Source organism: Archocentrus centrarchus, chromosome 6, assembly GCF_007364275.1.
Source record: "Archocentrus centrarchus isolate MPI-CPG fArcCen1 chromosome 6, fArcCen1, whole genome shotgun sequence".
Lineage (NCBI taxonomy): Eukaryota > Metazoa > Chordata > Actinopteri > Cichliformes > Cichlidae > Archocentrus > Archocentrus centrarchus.
Genome location: NC_044351.1, coordinates 30,531,195 through 30,545,506, shown reverse-complemented (window position 1 = coordinate 30,545,506; position 14,312 = coordinate 30,531,195). Strand labels below are relative to the sequence as shown.

At 39.6% G+C, this 14,312-nt stretch overlaps 2 protein-coding genes across 2 annotated transcripts; one reads left to right on the top strand and one right to left on the bottom strand.

The window, feature by feature from the left end:
- Window positions 1-615: 615 nt before the first annotated feature.
- On the top strand, window positions 616-6,556 carry tgm2l (transglutaminase 2, like). Its single transcript, XM_030731988.1, has 15 exons — window positions 616-631; window positions 1,046-1,216; window positions 1,759-1,989; window positions 2,271-2,389; window positions 2,817-2,945; window positions 3,298-3,475; window positions 3,692-3,824; window positions 3,940-4,043; window positions 4,319-4,461; window positions 4,577-4,676; window positions 4,766-4,911; window positions 4,989-5,118; window positions 5,244-5,404; window positions 6,020-6,156; window positions 6,370-6,556. Exons 1-15 carry the CDS (start codon window positions 616-618, stop codon window positions 6,554-6,556), a joined length of 2,085 nt encoding a protein of 694 aa, XP_030587848.1.
- Window positions 6,557-7,643: 1,087 nt separating this feature from the next.
- On the bottom strand, window positions 7,644-14,052 carry LOC115782055 (protein-glutamine gamma-glutamyltransferase 2-like). Its single transcript, XM_030732041.1, has 16 exons — window positions 13,921-14,052; window positions 13,588-13,635; window positions 13,044-13,214; window positions 12,427-12,657; window positions 12,049-12,167; window positions 11,592-11,720; window positions 11,199-11,376; window positions 10,849-10,990; window positions 10,660-10,763; window positions 10,079-10,221; window positions 9,865-9,964; window positions 9,630-9,775; window positions 9,423-9,552; window positions 9,019-9,179; window positions 8,625-8,761; window positions 7,644-8,078 (listed from the first exon to the last, which is right to left on the bottom strand). The coding sequence occupies exons 1-16, from the start codon at window positions 13,934-13,936 to the stop codon at window positions 7,916-7,918; spliced, it is 2,118 nt and encodes a 705-aa protein (XP_030587901.1). The 5' UTR covers window positions 13,937-14,052; the 3' UTR covers window positions 7,644-7,915.
- Window positions 14,053-14,312: the final 260 nt, after the last annotated feature.

Below are 14,312 nucleotides of genomic sequence, written 5' to 3'. Positions count from 1 at the left end.
ACTGTTGGGTTTTCTCTGTAATTACTGTAGGGTCTTTACCTTATGATGTAATGCGCCTTGAGGCGACTGTTGTGATTTGGCGCTATATAAATAAAATCGAATTGAATAGATTTTTTTTATATTGCATATAAAAGCTAAGGGCTATTTTCCATTTCCTACTCAAATAACACACAAAATAAACACTATTAAACATAACAGGGTATAAGTCCATGTGATTTTATAACTACACCAAGACAGTTCATTTTCAGTTACTTTTAATTTTCTTTTTAAAAAATGTGGCATGATGATAAATAATCAGACAGAAAAAGTGAGGAGTACACTGTCCCCTCACTCACCACCACCACCAACAACACGTTTTTCAATTCAGAGAAAGTTGATTCCGGTATTAGTAGTTTCAACAGGTTTGTCTCAACATGTTTGTTTTAAATTTCTTCTGAATTTCCTGGATCACCAATGGGTGTAGAGTAGTAGTTTCATCATAACATGACATAAAATAAGATGAGTGTGTGTCACACAGGTGGGAAAGGCTGTCTAAAGCTGTATAAATACACGAGTCTGGTGGATATCAATCATGAAACGAAGACACTGTGAAGACATTTGGAGCAGAGATCAACAATGGCCAACCACAAAGGTAAGTGAACATCTGTCTGTTAATGTTTACTGCTGCCTTTCACTCAGCCACATCTTAAAAATTGTTGGAGATTTTTATGTGTATGAACAATGTGCTAAAGTATGAATCAGCACGCAACAACAGGACCTAATTCTGTTTCAAATTCTTATGCAGCTTTTCAGCAAAGCTAGGACAGGGATGAGACTCGGAAAAAAACAACTATGCAAACAGAACAAACACATATTAGTTTGGCAGAGTTAATACATCTGTTTATTGAATATAATAAGGTAATCCTCAGGTTTGAGCTGTCTCAGGTCTGACTAATATCTCAACTCACCCATCTGTGTTGATATGTTATTTAATAATAAAACAGGTGACTGTATGCGCCTCAACTGCCCTGAATGATTGTTGAACTTTCCTCTTTGGTCCTCTTAGGTTTGATTCTTGATGTGGATCTGAGAAGTCGTGAAAACAACTTGGCACACCGCACCATGGAGATCGATCAAAAGCGCTTGATTGTGCGCAGAGGGCAACCCATCTCCATAGCTCTGCAGTGTAATGGCCCATTGCCCCCCAAAAACCACTTGGAACTAGTCCTGCACCTCGGTGAGTTTAATATGACCTGGAAGGAGCCGTTAAGAACAACAGGAAAGATTTGACTTGATAATCTTCTGAGGTAACATCACAACTTTGAGCCTTATGAGAAGTTTAACTAATTCATGAGCCATCACATGATGGCATATGTGCTTATTAATCGATCTAGTTTTTTTGTTTGTTTTTATTTAGAGCATAAATCCTTTGAGTGGCATCATCAGAATTTCAATCACAACTTCAAAATGACTTGTAAATTATATAACAATTTATAATATTAAATTACGAAGCAATGATGGTTCAGTTGTACACAACTTCTATCTCTGTACTTACGCTGTAAATGCACAAGAAACGAAATCCCAAAACTGATTATTTATTTGGTAATCTCTCAAAAACAATAGCCTTTTGATTCCCATGAATGAAATCTTTCTGATCATGAACATAGAACATATTTTACACATCATACCATAACCAGCACGTCCTTAGAAAAGCCAAACTCCTGCTCTGTATGTACTGTTGATTTTTTGTTGCTGACCCAGAACATTTTGTTTCTTCAGGTAAGAGAGACGAGGTGGTGATCAAGGTTCAGAAGGAGCGTGGAGCTGGGGACAAGTGGTGGTTTAACCAGCAGGGAGCACAAGATGAAGTACTGCTGACTCTGCACAGTCCAGCGGATGCTGTAATTGGCCAATACAGTCTGGCTGTGCTGATGATGTCACCGGAAGGACGCATTATAGAGAAAAAGGACAAAATTAGTTTCCACCTGCTCTATAACCCCTGGTGCAAAGGTAAAGTGCATGTTCTCTCTGTAGACTGCTTTCTCCAACATTTCAGACATTAACCACTCACACACTGATGAGTTTTCTCTGTGATTTCTTTTAATTATATTCTATAATGACCAAAAAGGGCAGGAGCATCTAAATAGCAGCTTGATGGGATTTATCATGAGTCATCAGTGTTGTGTTAAACTTCAGGTTATTGCAGTTTACATTTTTATCACTGAGGCCATCTGATATTTGAAGAATTCATATTAGCAACATTGTCACTGTCTTCATCGTGTGTGTACCAGATGATGTGGTGTACCTTCCTGATGAGACTCTGCTTCAGGAGTATATAATGAATGAAGAAGGAGTCATCTACATGGGGACCTGGGATTACATCAAAAGCATTCATTGGAATTATGGACAGGTAACACACACAAACATTTAAAGTGTGACTGAGCTGTGTGTGTGTGTGTCTCTGTCAGGCCAGTGGGTGGCTCGTGTGAATTGTCACAGCAGTGTGGCAGAGGAGACTCTCAGGCTTTGGCTGGATCAGGAAATCTGTTAGTTGGATGAGATGTGTCAGAATGTAACCAAACCACACAAACAAAGGCTCATCCCTTCACAGCTCGCTGGGAGGGCAAGATGGGTGTAACAGACACACACACACACACACACACACACACACACACACACACACACACACACACACACACACACACACACACACACACACACACACACACATACACACACACCTTTAGAAAAAGTTCAGATAATCTTTAACAACCTCCCTTCTCTCTTTTTTTGTCGCTCTTTCGTGTTCTCTCATTGTTGCTCTCTTTCTCTCTCAGTTTGAGGACTATGTGATGGACATCTGTTTTGAAGTCCTGGATAATTCCAACGATGCTCTGAGAAACTCACAGATGGACATTCAGCGCAGATCTGACCCTGTCTATGTCAGCAGGATCATCACTGCAATGGTGATAACCATTTCTACCTTCTACTGAAAGTAATACAAACAGTTTGATAACAGCAGAAGGAAAAAGTGCTGTTGGTTTAATTTATGTTGATGAAATCAGTCTGCAGTGCGTGAAGAAAGCCAGTAGACAACCTGAGTTTTGTGGTTCCTTTGCAGGATAAGCAGAAAAAGTGTTCAGAGTAATTATATTAAAAATTTAATGACCCTGTGAATATACAGACATTAAAGCAAAACTGTTTCATCATTAAAAATGTAAGATCTTGTAAATGTAATTAAATACGTAAATGTACATGAAAATGTTTCAACTGGAGTGATTTAGATTTTAAAATACTGTATCTCCTGCACCTGTACAGGTGAACTCTAATGATGACAGGGGTATCTTGACCGGACGCTGGACCGAACCGTACTCTGATGGAGTTGCACCGTATCGATGGACCGGCAGTGTGCCCATCCTCCGCCAGTGGAGCAAATCTGGAGTCAAAGCAGTAAAATATGGCCAGTGCTGGGTGTTTGCTGCAGTTGCATGTACAGGTAACACAGATTTCCCTGCATTCAAGGAGAACTGAATCATTTCTTTAAAACATTCCTTAACTTTTTCCATGTTTCCAGAGCTTCAGAAAAACATTTTCACATCATCTGGACTGAGACAGGAGAAGATTTTATAAGCTAGATTTAAACGACAAAAATAAAGCAGGTAGAAAGAAAAGAATTAATTGTCCCAATCTGATGTATGCGATCTTTTCACAGTGCTGCGCTGTCTGGGAATCCCAACACGCCACATCACTAATTTCTGTTCAGCTCACGATGTTGATGGAAACCTCTCCATAGACTTCCTGTTGGATGAAAGTCTGCAAACTCTGGAGAGCAGAGACAGCAGCTGGTAGGATCACAAACACACACATTAACAGACAGATTTACAGTGTAATGACTTGACTGGTAAAAGCCATGACAGTATCTAGGCTAACGTAATACATTTTCTCTCCTCCTGGCTTTAGGAACTTCCACTGTTGGACTGAGTCTTGGATGAGGAGAGATGATCTTCCCAAAGGAAATGATGGCTGGCAGGTTTTAGACCCCACCCCTCAAGAACTCAGTGATGGTACTTTTTTATTTTTTACTTTTAAACACACATCTTCTTATTTGTGCTTAACTATCTAGCCATGTGATCCTGGAGTTCAAAAACATGTACATCCTGCTCAATGATTCCTGCATTTCATCACTTTAAACTGCTCTCAGGACTGTCACTTCTGCCTCTCTTTAGTGTGCAATGATTGTGAAATGTGGGAGTGAGAGCTGGTTTGTGTCTCATATTGCTGTAGTGATTCTCAAATCATGCAGGAAATGCTTTTGAATAAATGAATGTTTGCTCTTCAGGGGTGTTTTGCTGCGGTCCGTGCCCTGTGACAGCCATCAAGGAGGGAAATCTGGGAGTGAAGTACGATGCTCCATTTATATTCGCAGAGGTGAACGCTGACATCATCCACTGGATTGTTCAAAAAAGTGGCCAACGGAGAAAAGTGTGTTAATTTTTTTTTATCTTTTATATCTGCCGAGTTAAAATAAAGTGAAGCTGTTTCTGACCCTTTTTAATCACACAATAATAACTTCTGATGGTCTCTGTGATTATTACAGATAAAAGCGGACCAGACCAGTGTAGGGAAGAACATCAGCACCAAAAGTGTTTATGGGGACTTCAGAGAAGATGTCACTTTACACTACAAATATCCTGAAGGTTGGCTGGAAAGCAGAACACACAGAAGCATGTAGATAATGTCCACATGAATTTACAGCCATTCTTACAAAAACATCACTTCTCCACAGGATCCAAGAAGGAGAGAGAAGTGTACGAGAAGGCCGGGCGCCGGGTAACAGACCCCACCGATGAGAGTGCAGAACCAGCACGACTGCAGCTGTCAATCAAGCATGCTAAGCCTGTGTTTGGGACAGACTTTGATGTGATTATAGAGGTATGGACGATTCAGACTGTAGCTGAATGAGTGCATGAATTATGGATGAATTCATGACACATCTGTTCTGTCCACAGGTGGAGAACAAAGGAGACCAGGATGCTCATGTTCAGCTGACCGTGCTGGCTATGGCTGTTACTTACACTTCTGTCTATCGGGGGGAGTGCCAGAGGCAGATGACCACTGTGAAGGTGCCTGCTCACAAAGGTCAGCAGCCTAGATGAATCTACGAAGGCCTTCTGGGTAGACTTACGTGGACATTTTTCCTGTTCTTTCAAAATCTACAAACTTGATGCTTTACTGTTTACTGCTGTGTGTTTGTGTTTACTCAGTCCAAAAGGAAGTCCTGCGTCTGCGCTATGACGACTATGCCAAGTGTGTCTCTGATGATCACCTGATCAGGGTGAAAGCATTCGTAGAGGCTCCAGGGGAGAATGAACCCATCGTGACTGTGACCGACATCCCACTCAGCAGGCCTGAAGTCATCATGCAGGTGGGAACGTAGGGCACACAAGGATGCTTTTGATGGTGAAGTTTCTTTAGTTCTTAAAGAAGAATGGATTTATAAACCAAGTCTCAGTTAATTATTTCTTCAAGAGTTAATCTTCTCCAAAAAATGTGCATTTAGAGTCAAATTTAGCATCAAGATTAGCCTCATAAAATAGTCTCACATTCCAAAAGAGACCCAAAAGAAAACTGTTTAATTCCATTGTGGTGCCTATTGGCCTCAGTAATGCTTTCTTAGCAAAAAGGAGCAATCAGAGAGAGAGAGATGATGTTAATTGCAAGCTCCTCAGTTAATATTGTAATATTCCAAAATACAGTGACAATGCTAACAGCATAAGTCTACTCAGTACCAAGTATGTTTAAAAGTTAATGAAGGTAACCTTATACAAAGCTTACAAGTTAAAATTCTGTTGGCTAACATGTGATAGAGACATGCAGACGAGACATTTAGTTTCTGAGTTTAGTTTTTGTAGCTCTGCAGGAATTTCAGCATCCCACAATATTCACGGCTTTCATGAGAGTCTATTTTTGGTTCTGAGATACACTGAAATGTGTACCCTATATACACCACAGAACACGGCACTGTCTCCTCTTTCTCCAGGTTCCTGGGAGGGCTTTTGTTTGTGAACAAGTAAAAGCCCACATCTCCTTCACCAATCCTTTGCCAGTTCCACTCAAAGGAGGTGTGTTCACTGTGGAGGGTGCAGGCCTACACTCTGCCACTGAGATCCATGTTAAGTAAGTAATGAGTCTGCTCCCTTCACTGATAAACAGAAAGCTTAGAACATAAGGAAAGCTTGCAGCATGTATAAATGATGAGTTAATGAGGTTCAATACGGGGCAAAAGTGGAATTTTAAAAGTGGCACTACCAGCAGATCAAATTTCCTCTTCCTGTGTACCGCAAGAAGTAACAGCTAAATAACATTGAACGCATGCATCTTCTTTTTCAGGGGTGACATTGCTCCAGGACAGAAGGTGCCCATTCAGCTTTCTTTCTCACCCATGAGGACTGGGGTGAGGAAGCTGCTGGTGGACTTTGACTCTGACAGACTGAAAGATGTAAAGGGAGTAGCCACTGTGGTTGTCCGCAAGAAATGCAATAATAACATCCCTGAAATTTGTGAGTGGATGAGCTGAATGTAAAGGAATGGGACCCAATGAGACAAAAAATATTCCACATACTGTACCAGCAGCCTGTGAATATCCACAAACAAATCCTGATATAGCATTATCTATAGAGTCAGCTATGAATATTTATGACTTCGCATTATTACATTTTTGTGTTTTGTTCAGGTTCAACTTAATTTAGCATAGCATTTCTTGCATTTTTGCATTCTTCTTCTCCTTTTCTTCTGCTGGATTTTGGTGCCTAACAGTTTAAATGAAGGGGCCACTATCAAAGGGTGCAAATATTACAATATTACATTATTATTTTTTTCCTTGTTCTTGTATTGTTATGCTTTTTGCACTGTTTATAATCACAAAGTTAAAACTTGTGATAATAATTATGTGTTTAAGCAAATATAGAAAAATATGTACTGAGTGATTTAAATAAAGTTTCTTTCCCAGTTGTGTTTTTTTTTTTATTGAGGATCAATCTCCAAGACTGAACTGCTGTTCCACACCCCACCAGTAATAACTCCTAAAATCTAACTGAGCTTCTACATTAAAAAAATACATTAAACTCTAAAAAAAAAAAGACAAAAAAAGTAATTGGTAACTGTTATATTTTAGAGGAAAGAATATATTAATCATACTGTTAGAAATTTTATTTATATTTTAGAGAAAAGGACAATGTTTTCACATCTTGTAATTACACATTAATTTTGGTGGTGCAGGCTTTATTACTCATTCTTTGTGTTGCATTTAAAAGCTAAGGGCTATTTTCCCTTTCCTACTTAAATAAAATACAAAATGAACACTATCAAACATTAGAGGGCATAGGCCCATGTGATCTTATAACTATGCCAAGACAGTTTGCACAGGAAAACGTATGTACATGTTGAACAGGAAGGGCCCAATCGATCCTTGTGGGACTCAGTATATCATGGCTCTTCTTCCCCATTAATAGTTACCAGCTTTTTTCCTAATGTCCATCAAGGTCTGCTGCATCCCCATTGTAAATGTAGCAAACACACTCTGTCAAGTGAAAGAAAATGCAAAATATGCTTTCAAAAAGTAAATCAAGACAGCCTTTATTGACATTGTATATACATTTCACACCAGGATTATTAGAATTATTTATTAGATATAAATTTTTCTTACAAATGAAGCTATAACTGGCATAGCATGCTCAATTTTCCACCATAAATAGTGCCAAAGAGTTAAGATTTTTTAAAAAGTATTGTGGAATCTGAGATAGAAACCTACCACAGGGTGTCCTGATACTACCACTGTTCCACTTTTAGAACATTAAGCAGGAAATCATTTCATTGGTGCGTCTGTGCAGAATATTAAAAAAAATCTGAAAAAATTACAAGTAATGCAGCACATAAATCATGGCAGCAGCCTACGCTTTTTGCGGACAATCACATTCGCGACTCCCTTCACATCCTTCAATTTGTCAGCGTCGATGTCCACCAGGAGCTTTCTCACACCAGTCCTCATGGGTGAGAAGGGGAACCTCACAAACACCTTCTGACCAGGAGCAACATCAGCACTGTCAAAAGAAAAGACAAAGAGTCACACAGAAGGCTATTTTAGTGTTTGCAACAGTTGCCATCTTCCTTTTTGGAGATTACTGAGATCACCTCAGGTGAGAGTCAAGAGCGCTTACATTTTTTTTTTTTTAGTGTTAAAATTTAAACTATTCTTTGAAATTATTAATAACAGAACAATTTTAAAAGGGTTTTTTTTTTTTTTTTTTACAATATGCATTGTAATTTCATAGCAGGAAAACTGTGGGTGCTGGCAGTGTGACAGAAAACCAGCATGAATAACTGAATCATCTATATCCATAACTAAAAGAATATGTGAGATGCACTGGACAAAAGCATCTCTCAAATAAGGCTCTGTATTTCTATGACAATTACATGCTGAAGGTGCTAGATTATTTAATAACAGCTGCCAAGATGAGAAGTCTATTTGGGGCTTGTTAGATTTAATTAAGAGGCATGCCACGCACAAATACAAGGTTTGACACAAGTAACAGCAATGAAAGGTTGGGAAGGGTTAACGGACAGGTAAGTCAGACTCGTTTACTTACTGTGGAAGGACCTCGGTGGAAGACAACAACCCAGCGCCCTCGACAGTGAGCACAACATCTCTCAGAGTGACTGGTAGAGGATTGGTGAAGGAGATGTCAGCTGTCACTTGTTTGCCTTTAACAACCTTTTTTGACACCTGGAGAAATAGGAGATAGTTTCATGTGCTACTTAACACGATGGTTTCGGAGGTCTTTGACAGCTCAGGTAGAAGGATTTCGTTAGCCCAACATGGACTGTGTGGAGTGTGTTTGTGAAAATAACAAGGAGCCTGATTATTTACTCAGCTCAACTCAGATCCCTGTTGAGTATTCTGTTTTTTTGGTTCATACAAGTCAGGAAAAGAAAGGCATGATTAAAGGTTATTCATACCTGGAGGTACTTGTGCGTACCCACCTGTATGAAGACTTCAGGCCTGCTCAGTGGGATGTCGGTCACAGTCATGATGGGTTCATTCTCCCCTGCAGCCCCTACAAATGCTTTCACCCTGATCAGGTGATCATCAGAGACACACTTGGCATAGTCGTCATAGCGCAGATGCAGAACTTCCTTTTGAGCTGATTACACACAAACGCACAGCAGTAAACTTATTATTATTGTAGGGTCTTTACCCACAATACAAAGTGCCTTGAGGCGACAGTTTGTTGTGATTTGGCGCTATATAAATAAAATTGAATTGAATTGAATTAAACAGTAAAGCATCAAATTAATACAGAGTTACAAGAACAGGAAAAATGTCCAGGTAAGACCCCGTTATCGCTGATGTTGTTTTACAATATGTGTACATCTAGGCTGCTGACCTTTGTGAGCAGGCACCTTCACAGTGGTCATCTGCCTCTGGCACTCCCCCCGATAGACAGAAGTGTAAGTAACAGCCATAGCCAGCACGGTCAGCTGAACATGAGCATCCTGGTCTCCTTTGTTCTCCACCTGTGGACAGAACAGATGTGTCATGAATTCATCCATAATTCATGCACTCATTCAGCTACAGTCTGAATCGTCCATACCTCTATAATCACATCAAAGTCTGTCCCAAACACAGGCTTAGCATGCTTGATTGACAGCTGCAGTCGTGCTGGTTCTGCACTCTCATCGGTGGGGTCTGTTACCCGGCGCCCCGATTTCTCGTAAACTTCTCTCTCCTTCTTGGATCCTGTGGAGAAGTGATGTTTTTGTACGAATGGCTGTAAATTCATGTGGACATTATCTACATGCTTCTGTGTGTTCTGCTTTCCAGCCAACCTTCAGGATATTTGTAGTGTAAAGTGACATCTTCTCTGAAGTCCCCATAAACACTTTTGGTGCTGATGTTCTTCCCTACACTGGTCTGGTCCGCTTTTATCTGTAATAATCACAGAGACCATCAGAAGTTATTATTGTGTGATTAAAAAGGGTCAGAAACAGCTTCACTTTATTTTAACTCGGCAGATATAAAAGATAAAAAATAAGAACACACTTTTCTCCGTTGGCCATTTTCTTGAACAATCCAGAAAATGATGTCAGCGTTCACCTCTGCAAATATAAATGGAGCATCGTACTTCACTCCCAGATTTCCCTCCTTGATGGCTGTCACAGGGCACGGACCGCAGCAAAACACCCCTGAAGAGCAAACATTCATTTATTCAAAAGCATTTCCTGCAAGTGACAGGAAACCAGTTTTAACAGTTATTCAGTTTGATCACCACTTAAGTCCATCTACAACCATTTTAGCCACTCATTCTGAAACACCTTCAGGCAATTATTGGCCAATTCTTTTTTTAGTTGTTACTGGGAAATAAAAATTGCATGTATAGAATCACAAGTCAAAAATAAGGTTTTAAAAAGTCTTTTTCCACAGAAAATTAAACTATCGCCATCTTTGTAGCGGGGAAATTGAGTGTCAGCCAAATCAGCTCTTAATCGATATTTTGAAAATCTAAAGAAAGCCAACAGTGATAATCATGAGGCAGTTTATAGTGATGAAATGCAGAAATGATTTTAGACAGAAGAATACAAAGAAAGATATGTGGATTAATAGGTCAAATATTAGAGCTGTACCATCACTGAGTTCTTGAGGGGTGGGGTCTAAAACCTGCCAGCCATCGTTTCCTTCGGGGAGATCATCTCTCCTCATCCAAGACTCAGTCCAACAGTGGAAGTTCCTAAAACCACGAGGACAGAAAACATATCACCTTACCTTAGATAATGCCATATTTTTTACCTGTTTGTGTGTTTTTGTGAGCCTACCAGCTGCTATCTCTCCTGCCTTTGCTCTCAATAGGCTCCAGCTGTTCATCCAACAGGAAGTCTATGGAGAGGTTTCCATCAACATCGTGAGCTGAAGAGAAGTTAGTGATGTGACGTGTTGGGATTCCCAGACAGCGCAGCACTGTGAAAAGATCGCACACATCGGACTTTATTTTTGTCTTTTAAATGTAGCTCATAAAATCTTCTCCTGTCTCAGTCCAGATGATGTGAAAGTGTTTTTTCATGGCAATGGTTTAAATGACAACAAACTGCTACAGACTGAATGTTTTTTAAAGAATGTTTTAAAGAAATGATTCAGTTCTCCTTGAATGCAGGGAAATCTGTGTTACCTGTACATGCAACTGCAGCAAACACCCAGCACTGGCCATATTTTACTGCTTTGACTCCAGATTTGCTCCACTGGCGGAGGATGGGCACACTGCCGGTCCATCGATACGGTGCAACTCCATCAGAGTACGGTTCGGTCCAGCGTCCGGTCAAGATACCCCTGTCATCATTAGAGTTCACCTGTACAGGTGGAGACATGGGAAGGAGATGTGTGACATTTACATGGACATTTATTTTTATTCTGTAAAGGAACCACAAGACTCATGTTATCTACTGTGGCATTCACAGGCTGCAGACTGATTTCATCAACATAAATTAAACCAACAGCACTTTTTCCTTCTGCTGTTATCAAACTGTTTGTATTACTTTCAGTAGAAGGTAGAAATGGTTATCACCATTGCAGTGATGATCCTGCTGACATAGACAGGGTCAGATCTGCGCTGAATGTCCATCTGTGAGTTTCTCAGAGCATCGTTGGAATTATCCAGAACTTCAAAACAGATGTCCATCACATAGTCCTCAAACTGAGGGAGAAAGAGAGCAACAATGAGAGAACACGAAAGAGCGACAAAAAAAGAGAGAAGGGAGGTTGTTAAAGATTATCTGACCTTTTTCTAAAGGTGTGTGTGTGTGTGTGTGTGTGTGTGTGTGTGTGTGTGTGTGTGTGTGTGTGTGTGTGTGTGTGTGTGTGTGTGTGTGTGTGTGTGTCTGTTACACCCATCTTGCCCTCCCAGCGAGCTGTGAAGGGATGAGCCTTTGTTTGTGTGTGTGTCTGTCTGTCACGAGCCACCCAGTGGCCTGACAGAGACACACACACGCAGCTCAGTCACACTTTAAATGTTTGTGTGTTACCTGTCCATAATTCCAATGAATGCTTTTGATGTTATTCCAGGTCCCCATGTAGATTATTCCATTTTCATTCATCATATATTCCTGAAGCAGAGTCTCATCAGGCAGGTACACCACATCATCTGGTACACACACAGTGAAAACAACAATGTTGCTAATATGAATTATAATATGGAATATAATTAATGAAAATCACAGAGAAAATATATCCGGCTTGTTTTGTTTTCAGTTAAAGAGTCAAAACAAATGTCCTCATATTGTGATAATCTCCAAAAATTCAAAACATCTAAAGCTGCATGAAAAAGAAAAAGCTGCAGTGTGTAAATGGATTGTGTCTGAAATGTTGGAGAAACCAGAGAACAGAGAGAACATGCACTTTACCTTTGCACCAGGGGTTATAGAGCAGGTGGAAACTAATTTTGTCCTTTTTCTCTATAATGCGTCCTTCCGGTGACATCATCAGCACAGCCAGACTGTATTGGCCAATTATAGCATCCGCTGGACTGTGCAGAGTCAGCAGCATTTCATCTTGTGCTCCCTGCTGGTTAAACCACCACCTGTCCCCAGCTCCACGCTCCTTCTGAACCTTGATCACCACCTCGTCTCTCTTACCTGAAGAAACAAATAAAGGGTTCTGGGTTGTGAATCAATACGTGAGGACCCACACTTGTTACCTGCCAGACTTAAATTCAGGAAAAAATGGTAAATATTACTAATAAATATGTAAGCTGTGTATAACTGTATAATCATGCATTTTTAACTTGAAAATAGGGTAACTTGTTATATAATTCACAAGCCAATTTGAGGTTTTATTGAAATTGTGATAATACATCTCGAAGGGTTTATGTAACAATATAGATAGATTAAAATATATGTCTGCATACATAAAGGTTATAAATGATTGATAGGCCTATTTTTGTCCAAAGAATTCCTCCAAAACAAGAGGCTTTCTTTGCAAAGTTGACTCAGAAGATTATCAAGTCAAATCTTAAACTTACCAAGGTGAAGAACTAGTTCCAAGTGGTGTTTAGGGGGCAATGGGCCATTACACTGCAGAGCTATGGAGAAGGGTTGACCCCTGCGCACAATCAAGCGCTTTCGATCGATCTCCCTGGTGCGGTGTGCCAAGTTGTTTTCATGAGTTCTTAAATCCACATCAGTAATCAAGCCTAACAATCGCAACAGAGAAAAAGGTCAACAATCATTCTGCAATGCATTTCTGTTATTATAATGTAATTATATAGGTCACAAGGTAGGTTAAGTGATACATTTATTGCCGATATTATGCTTCTATTGCTAAAACTTAACTTTGATTTAGTAGGATTTCAGAAATGTACAGTAATTTTACCCCTTCCAAACAAAACTCTAATTCAGTGTGGACAGCAGAACTTACTACCTCACAATTACAACTTATGTTCGTAGCAAAAAATTGTGAAAGGGAAGATAAGAACATCCATCCATCCATCCATCCATCCATCCATCCATCTACTTCCACTTATCCTTTTGAGAGTCTATACTGGATGTCCTCCTCTGAGCTCTCACCTTCTGGCTCTGATATCCAGCCCTCCTCAGCCTCATTTCCTGACAGCACTTAAATATGAGAAGTTATTTGTTAAAATTATGTTTTAGTAATCAGATGTTTCTGTCATCTGTTATAATATTAATTAAATAAAAATTCATTTTTAATGGAACTCACACAAAACAAAGAAACAATATCATCACATCACATCATTCTGTGATTAAACAACACCCAAAGTTCACTACAAGGGACATGAGATTAAAAATAAATAAATAACTATTTTGAATTAAAAAAAAAAAAAAAATCAAAATATTTTTTCTTCTGGGTCTCAGGTGGTTTTAAGAGATGAGACTTACTGGTGCGGTTTGCCATTGCAGTACTTCTTCTTCAATGATTTATGTGTTGCTCCAAGCGTCTTGACACAAACTTGCATGATATCGATCACAGTTCTGTATTTATACAGCCGTACAACCTCTTTGTGACCTGTGATGCTAGTTTTGCATTAACATGTAAAATAGAAAAAGGAAGTTACTAGTTAGCAGTTACGATATTAGAAAATAAGGAAAGTGGAAGCTGATGGGCATTTCATCAGTTTCCTCTGTAAGATGAGTGTTATGGGGCATGACCCCATTTCCATTAAAAGGTGTTCTCTTCAGAGAACCTTCAGTTATGAGCACCTGGAGAAATCTCTGTACGCAAGGGACAAGGCCTTAAACCAATTAAGAGCGACTGTGATCTTCAGATCCTC